This window comes from Acanthisitta chloris, unplaced genomic scaffold (assembly GCF_000695815.1).
Source record: "Acanthisitta chloris isolate BGI_N310 unplaced genomic scaffold, ASM69581v1 scaffold1080, whole genome shotgun sequence".
NCBI classification, from domain to species: Eukaryota; Metazoa; Chordata; class Aves; order Passeriformes; family Acanthisittidae; genus Acanthisitta; species Acanthisitta chloris.
In genome coordinates this window covers 2,422-20,739 of record NW_008653122.1, presented here as the reverse complement: position 1 = coordinate 20,739, position 18,318 = coordinate 2,422, and the positions used below count along the sequence as shown (strand labels likewise).

Genomic DNA, 18,318 nt, shown 5'->3' with positions numbered 1-18,318 from the left:
GAGGATATGGTTTAGGGGTTACAGCAGAGTGGCAGGCTAGTGGCTGGACTCGATGATCTCAGAGATGTCTCCTCCAACCTTCATGATTCTATGATTCTAAGATTATTCACCAGTCTGATCCAATAACCATAACAATTAAAACATCACAAAAGTAACCTTGTTTTCTACTAAAATAGTAGCAACATACTTGCAGTCATACCTTTTGCACCATAGTATTATCTAGCCCTAAAGTAGAGGCAAGGGATCTCTACGGGACAGATTTTCTCCTACTCCTCTAGCTAAAATTTAAGATAAAAACCTCATTGTTTCAGAAGCAGTAATGTCATTCCTAGAGTCTAAATATAAAATCTAAAATCTAAAATCTATGATGTTTCCCCCAAAAAATCCCCAAGAAAAATAACTCTTCCACCACAAAGTATCAGCACCAAAAGTTTTCACAGTGTTTCTGTGCATCAAGCCTCACAGTGAATATTAAAAGACACAGAGATTTTCTTTCCCTGGATACTACAAATGGTCACTGACTCCAATGTCAGCTTGTTATTTCTGACATCCGAGAACAGAAATCCTTGGAAGTACAGAACTTAGTACAGAGAAATGATCCTGAGCAAGTTTAATTCTTCGGTGTACACAAAAAAAGACAGAATTACTTGCGGGCTTTTGCAACCAATATGAAATGAGTGTGGAAAGTTGAGGCATCATAAAATGTCCATAAATCAGTCAAACTATTAACATTAGTATCTACATTTTAAGTAGAGAGCATTCACTACAGACAGAACATATTTCTTCCTTTTACAAAGTGATGCCTCATTAGAAAACAAAAGTTCTATCTAAATAGTATCTTTATTACTCAAATTATTTCAAGACGAAGTAAGGTAAACCATCAGATGCCATGGAGAAATCTTATGTGCTTCAAACCAATTCAGGATTACCCATTCATACTACAAGCTGGAATGCCAAAAGGGCATGATGGATGGTAAATTGCCAAAACAAAATCATGCTTAACCAGACTCTGTAGCAAACACTTTTAACTTTGTAGAAGAACAGTTGTAACAGCCACTTAGGTGCTTCTGTTTCACCTCATGCAGCCTACTCAAATTCTTCTCAGCACAGTGAATTAAACACTGGGTCTCAAGACATTGCTTCTATGGTGGTTTTCCTCCACCTGCTGCAACTCCAGATTAAATGTGCAAAACCACATATGCACAAAACTCAATTAATCTGGACTTGCACAGGCCTTTAAAACGCATAGTTTAACTCCTGTTAGCTATTAATTCCATCTTTCTGCGGTCACATGTTATTTCATAATCACAATCAAAATAAGATTTCTGCAAAGCTACTTACCCCTTTGTTGGCAGCAATGCAGCACTCTGCTATTCTCAGCCACAGACGAGAGTTTGAGTGATAAACCTGCACTGCCTCAATCAGGCACTCAAAGGCAGCTAAGGGCCTCCCAATATGTAAGAGCTGAATTCCACAGTTATAGAGCAGCTCATACCGTTTGTTGGTCAGTAGTGTACACATTGGTCTCCCTGAAAACTTTTTACCTGCAGAAAAGGATTACATAATATTGGATGTGCAGCTCAGGACAACAGAAAACATAACTCTAAGATGAAGAGGGATGCTGTGGGAAACACCCCAAAACTACCAAAAACACCTTTCATCGCAGACATTCACTAGTCTCCCTCTGTAAATAAATTCCTTTCACGTCAAAGCTGATATCAGAGACAAATTGCATTCTTAATAAAGACTGAAGTACATTAAATGCTAACCACATGTGCTGTCACTCAAGCTAAACATTATATAATAATACTGAATCCCAAATTTGTGAGAATACATCTTTGTTACTCAAAGAAATTCCAGAAGGAAACCACTTTGCTGTTAACAAGCTTAAAACGTTTTCTGTCTTCACACTGAAACCTAAGGCTGCATTTAGGTCCAAGGCCAGAGGAAAAGAAATAGGAAAAGCAATAAAATGTGTGATAGTGAGTACATTTTAAAGAAAACAAGAAATTATAGGTTTATCATGAAAAGATGAAGACTGAGTCAGATAGGAGCAGCCTCAGATTCACAAGCCTGGATCCTCCTGTCTATTGGAGGGACAACACAGCAGGGCATAAAGAATCCAGGAGATTCCTGGAATGTGTCTATGATAACTTTCTTCTCCAAGTGCTGGAGGAGCTGATGAGGAGGGGAGCTATGCTGGACCTTGTTCTCATCCACAAGGATGGGCTGGTGGGGAACGTGAAGCTCAAGGGCAGCCTTGGCTGCAGTGACCATGGGATAGTAGATTTGGAAATCCTTAGGGCAGCAAGGAGGGTGCACAGCAAGCTCACTGCCCTCGACTTCAGGAAAGCAGACACTGGCCTCTTCAGGGATTTGCTTAGTAGAATACCATGGGATAAAGCCCCGAAGGGAAGAGGGGTCCAAGAAAGCCAGTTAATATTCAAGGATCACCTACTCCAAGCTAGTAAGTGACGCATGCCATCACAGAAGTCACACAAAAATGCCAGGAGGCCTCCTGAAAGAGGAGCTCCTGGACAAACTCAAACACAAAAAAGGAAACCTACAAAGGCTAGAAGCAAAGACAGGTAGCCTGGGAGAAACTGTCTGAACAACCAAGGATCAGGTTAGGAAAGCTAAAGCCCTGACAGAATTAAATTTGGCCAGGGATGTCAAGAGGAACAAGAAAAGCTTCTCTAGTATGTTGGTGATAAAAGGAAGATTTAGGAAAACATGGGCCTTCTCCATAAGGAAATGGGTGACCTGGTTACCCAGGATATGGAGAAGGCTAAGGTACTCAATCGCTTTTTCGCCTTGATTTTCACAAGCAAGTGCTCCAGCCACACCACCTGAACTGCAGAAAGAAAATGAAGGGACTGGGAGAATGAAGAACCACCCACTAGAGGAGACCAGGTTTCAGACCATCTAAGGAACCTGAAAATGCATGTTAATGGGACCTGGTGAGATTCATCTGCAGGTCCTGAGGGAACTGATGGAGGAAGTGGCTAAGCCACTATCCATTGTACGTGAGAAGTCATGGCAGTCCAGTGAAGGAAGACCTGGGGAGCTACTGGTCAGTCAGTCCTGGAACAAATCCTCCTGGAAACCATGCTAGGGCACACAGAAAATAAGGATGTGATTGGTGACAGCCAACATAGCTTTCCCTAAGGGCAAATTTCACTTGACAAGTTTGGTGGCCTTCTACAATGGGAGTACAGCATTGGTGGATAATAAGGGAAGAGTGACTGACATCATCTACCTGGACTTGTGCAAAGCATTGGACACTGTCCCACATGGCATCCTTGTCTCTAAACTAGAGACATGTGGATTTGACAGATGGACCACTTGTAATGAAATGATTTTTTTAGACCATCAACATTTTGGACACTCATTTAATTACATAAGCAAAGTTACGGCTTGGATTACCAAGAGACATTTGTACCCAACTCTCAGTAAACTTCCGCTGCTTTGGGACAACTTAACCCTTGAAGAAAAAGTAAAAATCTCTTATCTGAAACTTCTCAGAGGCTTCAATTTCAGTGACTATCTGTGAAGAGAAAACTTTATTTCATTGAGACATACTGCCTGATAGAGGAAAAAGGGTGGCGGAAAGAATCTGTCCTCTTAGGGGAATGGAGAGTAAGGAAGATTTATATTCAGGCCTTTTTTTTTTTTTAATGAGTCTAGCTAGCAATTCTGTATTCCCTAAAGAGCAATCACTTTCTGGCATGCTGGTTTATATTCAAATAAAACACTTTCAGATACTAGATTGCTTTTCGTATGCTCAGTAGAAAGAGAAAGCAGGGCATGTCCAATTTCAGTCCAACATGAAGTCCTATCAACATCTCCAAGTTGAAGGCTGACCAGGAAGGACAGGATAGGGTTAAGGATATTTTTTATTTAAAGAACTGCCTTTGTGCTGGTGGAAGCTGAGTAATACATTTAGTGCAGGTGCAAGCTGCAGGTCAAGCTCTGAGTGGCAGGAGCCCAAGGCAAGAGGCCATGAACTAGTGCCAACCATTTGCTTAAGAAAGGGCACAGGGACCTGTGGAACTCCAAGACACAGCAGGAGCTGAGCACTCAGCCGAAAGACCTCAGACTTCCACTGCATAGACTGTGAGGGTATAAAAGCCCAGCATTTCCTTTGTTTAGGGTCCCTCCTCAGAGGCACCAGCTACAGCTGTTAATCTGCTGTTGCACCATGATTAAATTGTTTTAAGGATCCAGACATCTGAGACTCTGCTGTGGGAAACATGGGGGTGAGTCAGTAAGGAAATCTGGTCTGACTGTGCAAGTGTGGTGTGTATAGGGAGTCAAGAGAGTTGGCTCACTGGAGACACTGACTGCAAAGAGGCTTTGGTCCCAGCTCAGGTGGTGCAAGTGTGACTGCCAGAGTGGCTCCTGGATGGTCAGACAGAAAGGTTTCCTTAACATGGATCCCACTAATATTTACAGATTAATTCACGAGAATATGCATTTTGGACTACTTTAAAACAAAGCTAACTCTGTGTAAAAAACCAGCAAATCTTGGTATTTCATTAGACTGTATTTTAGCTTGAAATAGAAAGGCAAATCTTCTCTTCATCAGAAACTGTTACAAAAATGGCTGATGCTGTTCATGGTTTGAAAGCTTCCCATCAACTATTACCCAGGCCCAGTCTTCTTTTCCTTGTAAGTGACAAGCTCACATGGTTCAAAACCTTAAATTATCTGAACTTAGTACTACACTCTGCAGTAAAATGTTGTAGAGCTCTCTTTCTGCATCTGCTTGCTCAGGAGAATAGCAACATGCTAGAAAATTTCTGCACCACATGATAACGTGAGTGAGCATCTGTAGAAATGGAAACACTAGCCACATTGGCTGGATGGTCACGCTCAGAGTTGTGGACAAGAGCTCAATGTCCAAGTGGAGACCAGTGATGAGTGGTGTTCTCAGGGGTCAGGATCAGGATCAGTGCTGTTTAGAGTCTGTCAGCAGCACACAGTGGCATTGAGCACCCTCAGTAAGTCGGCAGGTGGAACCAAGCTGTGTGGGGTGGTTGACAATGCTGGAGGGAAAGGATGCTATCATCCAGAGGGATCTGGACAGACTTGAGAAGTAGGCCTAAACCAACTTCATGTACTGCATCCACCTGTGGGACCCCTAACACGAGAAGGGCATGGACCTGCTGGAGCAAATCCAGAGGAGGGACACAAAGATGATCAGAAGGCTGGAGCACCTCTGCTAAGGAGACAGGCTGAGAGAGCTGCTTCAGCCTGGAGAAGGTTCTGAGGAGATCTTGCAGGAGCCTTCCAGTACCTAACAGTAGCCTACAAGAGAGCTGGAGAGGGACTTTTTACAAGGGCTTGTAGTGATAGCACAAGGGGTGATGGCTTTCAACTGGCAGAGAGTAGGTTTACAATAGATATTAGGAAGAAATTCTTTACTGTGAGACTGGTGAGACACTAGAACAGCCTGCCCAGAGAAGTTGTGGATGCCCCATCCCTGGAAGTGTTCAAGACCAGCTGGATGGAGCGCTGACCAACATCACCTAGTCTGCCCATGGCACAGTGGGGTTGGAACTACATGTTTTTTAAGGTCCCTTTCAACCCAAACCTTTCTATGATTTTATGAAATAATTTACTTGGAAGAGAAAAACAAATGTAAGTATTCTTGCTATGATTAATAATACTTAGTATGTTTATTTTCTTGCTTTTGTATACTTACAACAAAAGTAGATGGGAAAAAAAGCAACCATAAAACTGAACAATAGACAAACATTTCTCCTACAAGTCTGGGAATTGTTCAGTCAAGAAAGACTGAGAAACACATCATCTTCCAAATGCTAATTTAACAGTATTACACTCCGCATTTTCTTTATCTTTCAAGTTTAAAAAAAAACCCCAGACATGCCCTGATGATCCTACCCAGTGTCAGCAGGTCTATAAATAACCTACACATAATAGGTCACAAAAACCTTATTTTGTCATACTTCCCTAACTGATGGTCAAAGTCTATAAATGAGAAGTAATTGCCCCAGTCTCATGGCACACCAAGGAAAACCACAAAAAAAGAACATATTTCATCATCATCATGTATTTCTGACATCAGCACCTATCTTCTGAAATCAAGTTATCATCAAAATTCTCCCCCTGTCCTCCACAAAGAGATGGAACAGGAATTTTACTGACGATTACTGAAACCTTCTATCCTGTAATTTCTTGGCTCACCCACCCCTCTTCCACCACCTATTTCAACCTCTTCCTTACCTGGATCTGAGCTGCCTGTTCCCAGCTGTGCACATGCATTATCATTTTCTTGCAAGGCTTTTTTAAAGTAAAAAATTCCTAAATTGTGCTTTCCCATTGCAAAGTGGATGCAGCCAAGATTGTTCCAGAACATACACCTTAAGCATTCACCTGAGAGAACAACAAAAGACCGTTTTCAGAAACTGAACTGCTGAGCCCATGAAATGCTCCCACCGCTCTCTCATGGGTCAGCGTATCATGGCAGTCTATTAAAGATGTTCTTCAGCAAGATGTTCATGGATTACAGAGTTACATCCCTGCCTCACACCCATTTTAACAGCATACATTTCTGTCCACCATTCTAGCTCTCTTGGAGAGCTGACCTATATATGTGCCAACCTAACCATAAAGTGCATTCTCCTTCCTAAATGTGTCATGTCAGGTAACACTGCAAGAGGTTCCTTCTGAATGATAAAGGACAAAAAATTAAACCTTTGACTTATCTGCCAGAAACTGAAACTGTACAGGGTTACAATGATAAGAAAGAAAAAAAACCACTCTACAAGTCCAAATAACCAAGAAACAGACCTTTGACAAATTAAACAGACATTATTCTAGTCATAACATAGGAAGACTATTAAGTGGGTGTCCTACTGTGCAAAATGACTAATGCAAAAAAGATGTGAATATACAGTTCTCAGAAAATGTTAGGTTATAAAGAAAACTTTCAGCATAAAAACTGCCAGAAAGGGAGAAAGTTACAGTGTATACTAAAATAAGTGTTAAATAGGTCAGAATAGGCATCATGGCAAATATTTTGAATGTTTTCTATGAAACTTATCTGTAAATATACGAGTTAAAAAACTTACTCAGAGCACCAACTCTGAGACTTCTATCAGCTAACAGTATTTTACGCAGCAATAAAATAAAATTTACAGCACAAGAAATGAAGAGTACTATCACAAAAACAGCATTGAACAAAGTAACAAAGAAATTCAGAGGTTTTACAGCAGTGGTATTTTTTTTAATCCTAATTCTCTATTGACATGATGCAGCCTTCTCTCTGTGTTTTTCAACTGATGTTTTAAACTGCCAATTAAATCTCAAATATATTTAAGTGATACTGTATATAGTGAACGTATATATACACAGGATATATATTTATAGTATACAAATAACTTTTATATATAAAAAATTACACACATTTATGTGCTGTTCTGTTCCTGTGCATGCCCACACATATACCTCTGGATATAAAAATAACTTAAAATCACATACAATAGAAGCCAAACCTTAACATTTCATGAAACATATGCATTTCCTCCACAATCATCATTACAACTGCTATAGCATCTTCTCTGCATACAGTCTGAAATCTCAATTCTAGAGCTACTAAGTTGCCTTTGGTTCCATTTCTTGATTAGGACTCAATTATGAGCCTTGCAAATATTACATCTACACCTTCACAAATCCATTTTCATAGACAATCTCTGCACTGTCTAAAAGAATGTTCAATGAAAAACATCACAGTGTTACAAGAAGGAGCAGAACAAGAAAGATGAAAACAAATCCAGCATATGACCCATGACATTCAGGGCCCACCTCGCTATGTAATCATTAATACACTTATAATTAATATCAACAAGTAGTCCTAGTAAACTACACATTGAAGTACTTGCAGGATGAAGGTTTTCTCTTTTACCTGTTTTCATGAAGCCTGGATGCTCAGCAATATTTGCACTGTTTAAAAGTTTGACAGCTTTACGATAATTGCCTCTCAAATATTCAAAATTGCTCTTAAGAAAGAGAGAAGGAGCTGACTGTGAAGGAGAAAACAAGAGTTAATTATCTCTTGGGTTGTGACTTCTACTGCTAGTGTTAAACCACTTCACAAACAGCTTGCCTCTGATGCCATTTTAAAAATAAATGGGTCTAGGTCATAATACCTTGAAGAAGTACATTTCTTTGTTAGCACATGATTAACAGTCACCTCTGAACTACAAAACTGCGTATTCTGTTTATGACTGCTCTCAAACCCCATGTTATTCTAGGGAACTCTGTCATGGCAATGGCTAAGTGCAGAGGATCTCCATCTTTTCTCCAACCCATCTTCTACTACATTCCTCCCCACACTTCATTCCCTGCAGAGTTCCTCCTGGGCTGTAATCTTCCTGGTCTGTCAACAGAGACCTCATGATCCAGAAGGATTTCTGTTAAACTAGCAGCTGTTGAGATTGGCAACGAAAGGGGAATGATCTCCTCCCATTCCCTGCTCCCCAGTTAATGCAGAATTTATCTGGGATGGTGGATGTAATTCTGAGTTGAGAGCTCCTAGGTAAAAAAAGAAAGGGCTTTCCAGAGAGAGGTCAGCCTCAAAAATGTCAGCAAAAAGAAAAAAAACCCACCAAAAACTCTGCATATCCCAGAATTAATCTTTTCTGAACTCGTTTAAACCACCGACATCAGAAGTTTGTAATTCCCATAACGTAAATAATACACTAAAACTTGTTTCAATTATAAAACAAGCTGAACCTGTTTATTACATAGTGATTCACTGTTATTTGGTAATGGAAACAATAAAGTGCATTTCTGAGTAACTGAAAACTGAACAAATAAGAAAATTCCACATTAATTACACTTGCAAAGAGAGATTACAAACCCAACTGACTACACAAAGCATTGTTTCAGACATCCACCCTCAATAAGACCTGTTTTTGGACAGAGCTTTAGCAAATTCAGTTTAAGATAGAAAACAGATTTGGATTTAAAAAACAGTAGTCCTAAGAATACTTACATTCCCAGCTGTATTCATAACAGACTTGATCTCCCTTTTGCATGCTTTTAGTGACTTCATCTGGATATAGGCTCTCACCTTATACTGTTAAAAAAATTAAGTTTCTTTAATAATATACAATAACTTGTGCAGGTTTGCAAGATGAATTGTATCTAGAGATTTACTAGAGGGTATTTTATATACACCTTTAAAACAGTAGTAAAGCTGCTCAAAAGGCCTTCCTAAAAACCAAATTCTAATCAGACTTTAGACACCACATTTATAGACTTTGTATTTACAATAAGCAGATGAACATTTTGTTCAATGGCTAGCAGCTACTCAATATTCAAACACAGATACTAGTGCTTACAAAGATAAACTAATTAAAATAATTTAGCCTCTTCATCCCCAGACATTTACCTACTCAACTGAAAACACCAGTAAGTGAATGCTAAGAGAAGCATTCTGTTTATTCACATATTTTCCACACAACAGTAGAGTGAAATAAAACCTTGTCTGATTTAGATTGTTGCAGGTCTAATGGATGTAAAGTCAGTGCAGCTAAATGCAGTTTAAAGAAATTATTATGAAGTGCAAGAATTGAAATGGGATGCATGTCTCTGTGTGTGTGTGATAAGTCAGTTTTTCCTGCACATGGATCTTACAAAAAGGAAGAGTTAGATAAATTTATTCCTTAGTTTTACAACAAGGAGAGTATCACAATTTGTGCTCAACTAGATTTGAAGGAGATGGCACTTGGCTTTAAAATAGAAATTTGAAGCTATGCTCTGTATAAATAATATGCAGGCACTTACCTGATGTATCTTAGATTTAGCAACTTCTATTAATGCTCCACTTTCAGCTTTTTGACTTGAGGAATCTTTATTTGTATTATTACCTGACTGTCAAACAAGAAAAGGAAGTGTTACTGTTAGTCACCTTTTAAATTCAGTTGACAGACTCAACTCACATGATAAAAAATAAGTATTGAATAGTATTTCACGGCATTTAATATCAAAACATACACATCCCACCAAAAATTGTAACTGGAGCTTAACGATCAAAATCCATGAACAACCACACCAGCCTGTGAAGAGCAGAATCCTACACTATGTTACACTATGTTGCTCTGCAGTTGAGGTACTTTCAGAATTCATTTACCCAGAAGGATGATTTGCACATTCTAGAGAACCTCTAACATTTCCATCTGTGAAGCGACTATATACTCATTGATAAAATGCTTTATATTAAATGTCACATTCCATCAACAGGAAACGACTGAAGTGTCCTCTTTTCACTTTCAAGCCGCTACTGACTCTACCGATTTTTCCAAAAGACACATAAAATAATTCATTTGAAAGTATGCCTCATACTTTCAGATACTTGATTTCCCATCATATACTATGCAATTGCAATTCCTTTCTGACACCAACTTCCCTTTCAAACTTAGGGTCTCATATGGGCATAATCCAAGGCAAACAAGGAAAACTATGTCAATTTGACCCTGAAGAAAACTGTCTTTCCAATGTAAGTGTCTGACTCAAAGATGTCTTAGCCCCCTGGGAATAAATGAAAAGGGTGAAAGAGAAGGAATAAACAACTGCTGTATACAATGAAAGTTACAGGTGATCTGACATAGTTTTATAACTCAGAAGTATTTTAAAAGACTGATTTTTTTTTCAGTTAAAGTACACTTCTGGTAAAGACTTAGTGACATTCATATGATTTTAAGCTTACCTCATTTTTTCCATTCTTGCTGTTATTGTTGCCCTGTGAAATCATTTTTTCCAGAACAGCAAGCAGATGCAAGGCTTTCTCAGTTTGGTAGGTTAACAGATATAAATCTACAAGCAAGAAGCACACAGCCTGGGCAAACTTCTCTTCTGTATAAAGCAAAGAAGAAATTATTTTACAGCTCCAATACCAATCCTTCCAAACACAACTGGAAAAAAAAAATTACTATACAGTGCATCCATGCAACATGATGAGAAAAATCAATATATTACATAAGAAAAAACCTCAGCCGTCTACACAACAGAGATAAGTACACAGACTGAAAAACAAAGCTCATTCATTCAAACAGCATCCGCATAAAAGCATAGGCTAAAGACAGCTTAACATGTATTTTGTGTTTATAGAGTTTGAGAACTGATCTAAGCAGATCAGCACCAGAGATGCAGCACCTAAATAGACAGATGGAGCCATATGTGTATATAGAATCCCACAGAACTTGTAAGGATTCTGTACAAACACATCTCAGCTTGGCTGACTTCACACTAAGTCCCAAATATGCCCACTGAAAACTGGGAGGAACTGAAGGAGAAACAGAGTAGCATTTACTTAATTTATCCGCACATACACATACATTCTCCAGCCTTCTCACTTCTAAAATTCAACAAGGACTATGAAGTTATTTCATACAAGTATGGCAATTTCACTACACAGGGTGCCATAACCCATAAAACCTGCAGACTTTATAGTCATATATGAGCAGATACAATTATGTATGACCTAATGCAGATATTTAAAAATGTGAGTGTCCTGAAAAACAGGCACCCACCCATGAAGTGCATGATGACTCAAAATACTAGATTTAAAATCTAGATTTAAAATCATCAGCTTGTACATATTACTTACATAAATACCTTTTTAAACTGTAAAAGGTCCATTTCAGTTTCACTGTACTTGTATACTAAATGCCTCTGAAGTACCTTCCCCCAAATCCAGTTGTTGTCCTTGATATTAAGTCAAATATATTCTTCATTCCAAACCCTACCTACTTTTTTAAAAACAGCACTAGGCAAATTACAGACCACTTGTCTGACAGAGAGAAAGACTGAATGACCTTTCTGTAGTTATTGCATGAACAAAACTCTTCTTTCTGTCTACGTACCAAAAGGCTCTATAAACTGGTACAGCTTCTCCCCTACTGATATAGCTTCAGTATACTGACGCAGATGGTACAGAATAACAGCTTGGTTGTAGTACAGCATACTGTTCTCAACATCATCCAAACCATCCATTTCTTCAACAACAGAGTGAACCTGAAAAAACCCACTCATTTCATAAAAATTTCAGTGCCAATGATTTTAAAGTGTCAAATCTTAAAAAGAGAATAAATCCAAAGCTATGAATTTCTCTAAGAATAGATCAGTAAGGGTTGTAAACTTTATTGTTGTTGCACATAAACACAGCAAAAAACATATAATGAAACTGAAAGCTGTCAACTGAGTAGTAAAGTAATATTTTTCACTTCTTATTATTTCACAAACCATTCCAGGATAAGGAACTTTCTTCTGAAAGAACACAGCAGGTCTTTCTGTAATTACAATCTCAGATCAATTTCAGTAACTACAAAAACTATCCTAAAAGTCTAAACTGGTTCAGAAGTTTAAAAGTAATGTTATTTTCTTATTGTTTCACTAACTCTAGGGGACAAGGGGCAGAAATTTTACTCCTATTTCACTGGAAGATCTACCCACCATTAGTAGCACTCAAAATCAAGTACCATGCCAATGTGTTTGCATTACCTGGTTCTTCAGCTGGTTAAGGGTCTGTCTCAAATTGTCTGTTGTAGTCTGGTTACTTTTACAGAACTCTGCAACAGCAGTATTCAAAGTTATTTTGTAGTCATCTTTGTTTATGTCTTGAAGGGTATTTAGGTGTTGTAAGCAAGCATCATAGTTTCCAGCCTGGAAATGGCACACACACCAGAAATATGTATTAGAAGATAAAAAGTTTAAGCTAGTAGGCTACCAGGTTTTAATCAAAGTATCTGCTGTAAACTGAGAGAGCAAAGTCTTTCCTTTATCAATAGCAAGTGAAGCAAACTGAATGCCTACACACACACTTCATTATTTATGCAGATTAATATGTATGAGATATAAGTCTAAAAGTTGAAGCCATATCCAAACTCCAAAGAGAATCTGGTGGAGGAAGGACAAATTAAGTAGTTGATTACTATAAACAGGTGTTTCCATGAAAAGTGTTATTCTGATTTCTCTTGGTCATATTAAGTTGCAAGACTATTTCCTCAGTTTTCATAATCTTTCCCCATTACATGAACATTGAGTAGCTGCAGTTGCTTACACAAGTCCCAGCCCAACATGTTAGGCTCATTTTTCCCTTCATCTGGAGATGCAATGAGTTACTATTTAGTCTGTGGAAGTCAGTTTAAGACAGGTTGGAAAAACAGGGTGCCACTTTCCCAGTACAGATTTAAAAAAATTTTTTTACCAGCTTTAGCTGTTGGATGAAGCATTCAACCACATAGGCATGCCTAAACAGAAACTAGGAGCCAAGCATGATGGTCCACAGATGTGTGATTTAACCCAAAAATCCCTTTCTTTGACCTCAGGAATAAGCAAGGACTTCAGAATGGCTCACCTCTGCCTGCTTTCAGTTTCAGTCTCTTCTGTGCTGGTACAGGAAAAATTCAGTGGCATCAAAGAATGAAGGAGAACTCCGGACACTTTCAACTACACAGCCTAAATGACCCTTCACTCTCAACTATATAATTCCTATACAGGAATAATCACATTCACCTCTTCCACATCAGTGTTACCTCCATTCTGGTCAGATAAGCAGATTAATTCCAATTTCTGTCAATCAAAAGCTAAGCTCTTGAGTATCACAACTACCCTCCACTTCCTCCTCCTCCTTAAGTGCTGTTGCATGGAGCTACTCCTGGGCTACTGCCTAACTTCTCTATTAAGGGAAGAATTCAACAGAGAAAGCTCTAGGGTCCCTTCTGTGGCTACTCTCCACGGAATCATTCCGGCTCCTTCAGTCTCCTGTGAAGGCACAGTTACACAGCTTACAAAGAGATGCAACAGGACACTGACAGGCATCTTCACAACTCAACCAACAGCATGGACAGCCACGAGATCTTGTGCACAAACACAGGGACTTGTAACTCCACTGCTGGTGTGCTCTTTAATTGAGACAGTTCATCTCCCTGTGATCTTCTCACTGTGCTCACACTCAGAGCTTCTCTTCAACAGGAATAGCTTTCAGACCACAGCAACAAGGCTTTTTAACCATGGCTTGACTACAAACCTTTAACCTTGAAATGCTGAGCTTATTCTGTAATGTTTTTCCTCAGCTAACAGTCCTTAACTCCACTCTGCTAGACAGGATCTAGAATATGATAAACAATTTTATAGGAATTCTATCAAGGCTGGAACTGGAAGTGTAATATGACACAGCAGCAGGCAAGGCAGTCAATAGTGCTATTTACAGGTACTCAATAGCAAGCAAAATTGGCACCGGGTTACTTCAGCTCATATCTGTAACCACCTCACAACTCCATGAATTTAGGGAGTTTAAAATTGGCACCGGGTTACTTCAGCTCACATCTGTAACCATCTCACAACTCCATGAATTTAGGGAGTTCTTAAAGCAAGAAAAAAGATCATGAGATAAACCAGATATTCTGGATCAGTATAAAAGTAAAGATGAAGTCATTAGCAGATCAAAAGTATTTTAAGTGTGTAGATCTGTGAGCAAGGTGGCAAGCAGACAGCTCTCACGTGCCTTCAGTTCTCACGATCAAATATTATTGAAAAGGAGTAACTGAGCTAGACAGCATTCAAGGAGACATCAGGAAACAACATCAGCTGTAGTCGGTTTAAGGCTCAACTACATGCACTTCATGTAACAACATTCCAGACAAAATAAAAGCAAGGAGTGAAACATACAAGCAGGAATCTCAAAGACAGTATTTAAATTCATTCCCCGGTCTATTTCACACATCCAAAACTGCATTAATGCAAGACATTTTGGAGACAGTGGTAGAACAACTGAAAGGAAAAGCAATTATACTTCCTGCCACACTAAATAAAATTAGGAGACAATACAAAGAAATAAATAAACTGAAATACCTGATACCTGAATTTTAACACACCGTAGTAGTAAATATTCCCTGAAGGTGTTATGCATTGAAGAATACGTTTCAATGCAAAGTGACAGAGCAGTATACAATGCTTTTTGTGAAAGAATATAGTATGATGCCAAAATACAGAAAGGTTTGTTTGTTGTTTTTTCAAATACACGTGGTTCCTTTGAACTCTTTAACACACTTTCAGCTTGAAGTGATTAATTCTTCAGAGATCATGCATTTCCAATGCTGATAGAGAAAATTAACTTATCATACAGTTTTTAAGTTTAGGTTTTGAGAATCAAGATCAATCTTGTTCAAGTACCCAGTTCAGTCTTCTTGCAGCACAGCAGACAGAAAATGCACATGCTGCCTTTGTAACACAACTAGTGCTCCTTTTGATACAATATTCTGTTAATGCATTTGCAAGAAGACAGGAAAAACAACTATAAAAGCCCATTTAGCAGCTCTGTGGTAAATTAGAAGTCTCAGAATTTGGCCTTGTCTTACCTGAAAAGCTTGTAATGCACTACTCGACAGTTCCTTTTCCTGATCTGTAATCCCGGAGGTACCTGCTCCTTCATGTTTCTCAGTGCCTTGATCTGTAAAGCGGGCAGAAGATTACAAAAAAGTTTGCAAGTGTGAAAGTTTGCAACTATGCAGCTTAAAAGTTTAATTCCTTCTAGCTCTCAGGATCCTCCTGCCAGTACAAGTAATTTTCCAGATAGCTGCAACAGTGTCTCCCTACTACACTAAAATATCTCAAGTTATTCTATACTCCTAGTGAATTCTTCTCCATAAAATGTAAATTACTGTGCTCAATCAATAACCAAAGTCCTGCAAGGTAACTGACAATCCAGACATCTCATATTTCTCTTTAAAGCTGCAACCATCACTAAGACTGTTTTTATTTGCACAAAAATCAGCAGTGATGGCCACACATCATAAAACAGGTACCACACTGTGTTAGATGAAAAACCAACATCCTTTAAGCTGCTTCCCAAAGAGCAAACAAGGGATACTCTAGAAAGCAACCAAAATCAGAGTAAACACTGGAACTTCAACCCAGCTCCCTACTTTGGAAGAACGTCTCCCTAAGTAAGAGGCTGCAATTGAACCATCGTTGTTAATAATCACTTGATACATTTTTTAAACAAACTCCCTATACTTTTGTACTCTCCAGTATATTCCCTCTAATGCTCTCCAGTGGTTATACTGCAAGGCAGAAGCAAGTGCTGCCTCTTTACTTGTTCAGCCTCACTCCCAGTCTCACAGATCTTTCTTTGAATCATCTCCCTAGGTGAGCAGGAACAGTTTATACTGCATCTTCCTCATGTTTTTTCTTCCCAGAATCTTCTCCAATTCTACCATATCCTTTTTTTTTCTTCCCAGAATCTTCTCCAATTCCACTATATCCTTTGCCAGATTAAGACAACAAGAACAGCACATAGCAATTATGATGGTGGTGGCCCCTTTATGCATTTATATAGTAATGTAATAAGGTTTTAATTGTCTTCAATTTCTTTTACATAGAATTCCTATTGGCTTATGTTTGAGTCACTATTGAGCATATTTTACAGAAAGAAGTCTACTAAATCCTTTTGACATCATGTAATTTTAAATTCAGTGAAGTTGCATTAAAAAGCACAGTACAGACATTCCATGACAAAGAAGTTGAACCCCCCCGATGCCACTAAGCCCTTCCTTGTGCTGAACATAAAGTAGTGGACGAAAAAAACAAACCCAAAATAAAGGCTTTATAAACCAGCAAGGGTTTCCACTTTTGCAGAAAATTATTGCTTGAATTTCACAGTAGAAGCTTTGCTCTAACCTACCTTTTGCTATCTTAATAGGCTGGGCAGGCTTTGTAAACTGAATGTCTTCCCTCTCTTCCCTAGAATTCACAGATGTTATGCAAACTCTGCTAATATTGTTTTTACCTTGAAAAAATGGAAACATTGAGCTGTGAGGTCTTCTACAAAATCCTTTCCCCATCATGACCAATATATCTGCATTGTCTACTACTGACAATGAAAACTTATGAATATAGGACAAACACCAACAGTAAGGGGCAGCCAAACCCCAGAAGATTCATCAGTTAACAACCACAGTAAGAATAAAAGAGACTTAGTAAACTATTAAGTTTGTGCTTGTTGCTGGGAGGATAGTGACCTCTGTAATAACAGATTTGAGAACACACTGTAAATATTTGGTTGTGACTTTCATCCTGCATCAAGATGTCAACAAAGCTGAGACTTCAAAATCTCAACATTCTCACACCTGCAAGCATAACTCACTGTGATGTAAACAGAATTCAGGATTCAGCAATTTCAATACTCTGGAGAGATGCATCCTCAGGGGCCTAAACCTGCTATAAAAATCTGAGCGCATAAGGCCACTTGCATGCCCTTCTCATTGAAGGGGAAAGGCAGAAGAGAAATTTAAAGGACAAAGAGGCTCAAAAAAAATGTTGATGTGCCAAAGGCTTTCCATAGCAAAAGAGGTTATGAACAGGAAGCACCCCTTCTTCAAGCTAAATACAGATCTGACTCCTGCTTTAAACTGTGTCGTATACCGAATCTATCACCCTCCAAGGATCTCTGGAACAGCAGCAAATAAGCAAACACATCTCCCCTCAAACCTTTATACCAATAGTGGTGTTACCTGCTTCACTTGCTCAGCATGACTTTCAGACTATGCTGGTGAAGGTAACCACAGTGTAAAGCCTTGACTCTAAAACTTTTGAAGCTGATAACACTTAGTCTGACCAAGAGGTTCCTCACATACAGGTTCACCTAGCAGAGAGGCATCAACTACCAAGTGCATTACTGACTGCTGCCATTGTATGCAGGTTGGTAAAACTGACACCTGCAGCAGAGTCTGAATCCTCAAGTGAAAGGTCTTCAGTTAAGTGACAGATAAACCAAGAGACACTTGTTGACATTGTGCAATAAAAGCACCACTTAATAGCTGTTTGATGTATTTCCTAGGGAAAAATCAGGTCTACAGATTTCACTGTGTCTCTAAGCCTGTTGGTACATTAAAACACAAAATTAAACTGGGGACTACTTTCAGCAAAACCAGAGCTGTCCCTCCTCCTGTAAAGTCAGTTTTACGGCTGTAATCCGATCAACTGCACCTACTATGACTCAGTAAACAAAGCAGGTTTGTGAAACCTGAACTGGAAGCTTACCGAGACAGAACAAAACTAAAGACCAGCTGGCACAGTTCACAGCATAGCTCTTTCCTTTGAAAAAAACCAAACAAACCACTTCGGCTACTTTCTACCCTTTTTGTCCAAGCACACTTGAAATCTGTTAAAGGCCTAAAGATCATTCCAGTCCAACATAATACTGTCATTTGTGTTTAGACCAGGATCTACTGCTTCAGTTATCTTTATTATCAAGAGACCCCTCAGGCAGGAGTCACTTGAAAGCTG

General features: G+C 38.9%; 1 protein-coding gene across 1 annotated transcript in view; it reads right to left on the bottom strand.

Annotated features, from left to right (window-relative positions):
* CNOT10 (CCR4-NOT transcription complex, subunit 10) overlaps nt 1-15,481 on the bottom strand; it is a gene marked incomplete at its 5' end in the record, with an annotated part of 31,812 nt that extends 16,331 nt beyond the window's left edge. Inside the window, 9 exons of the mRNA XM_009079400.1 lie at nt 1,342-1,544; nt 6,250-6,399; nt 7,931-8,048; nt 9,023-9,106; nt 9,817-9,903; nt 10,739-10,884; nt 11,895-12,045; nt 12,532-12,693; nt 15,390-15,481. Of these exons, the coding sequence (XP_009077648.1) occupies nt 1,342-1,544; nt 6,250-6,399; nt 7,931-8,048; nt 9,023-9,106; nt 9,817-9,903; nt 10,739-10,884; nt 11,895-12,045; nt 12,532-12,693; nt 15,390-15,481 (1,193 nt within the window). The remainder of the gene's footprint in view (nt 1-1,341; nt 1,545-6,249; nt 6,400-7,930; nt 8,049-9,022; nt 9,107-9,816; nt 9,904-10,738; nt 10,885-11,894; nt 12,046-12,531; nt 12,694-15,389) is intronic.
* Between the last annotated feature and the right edge of the window lie 2,837 nt (nt 15,482-18,318).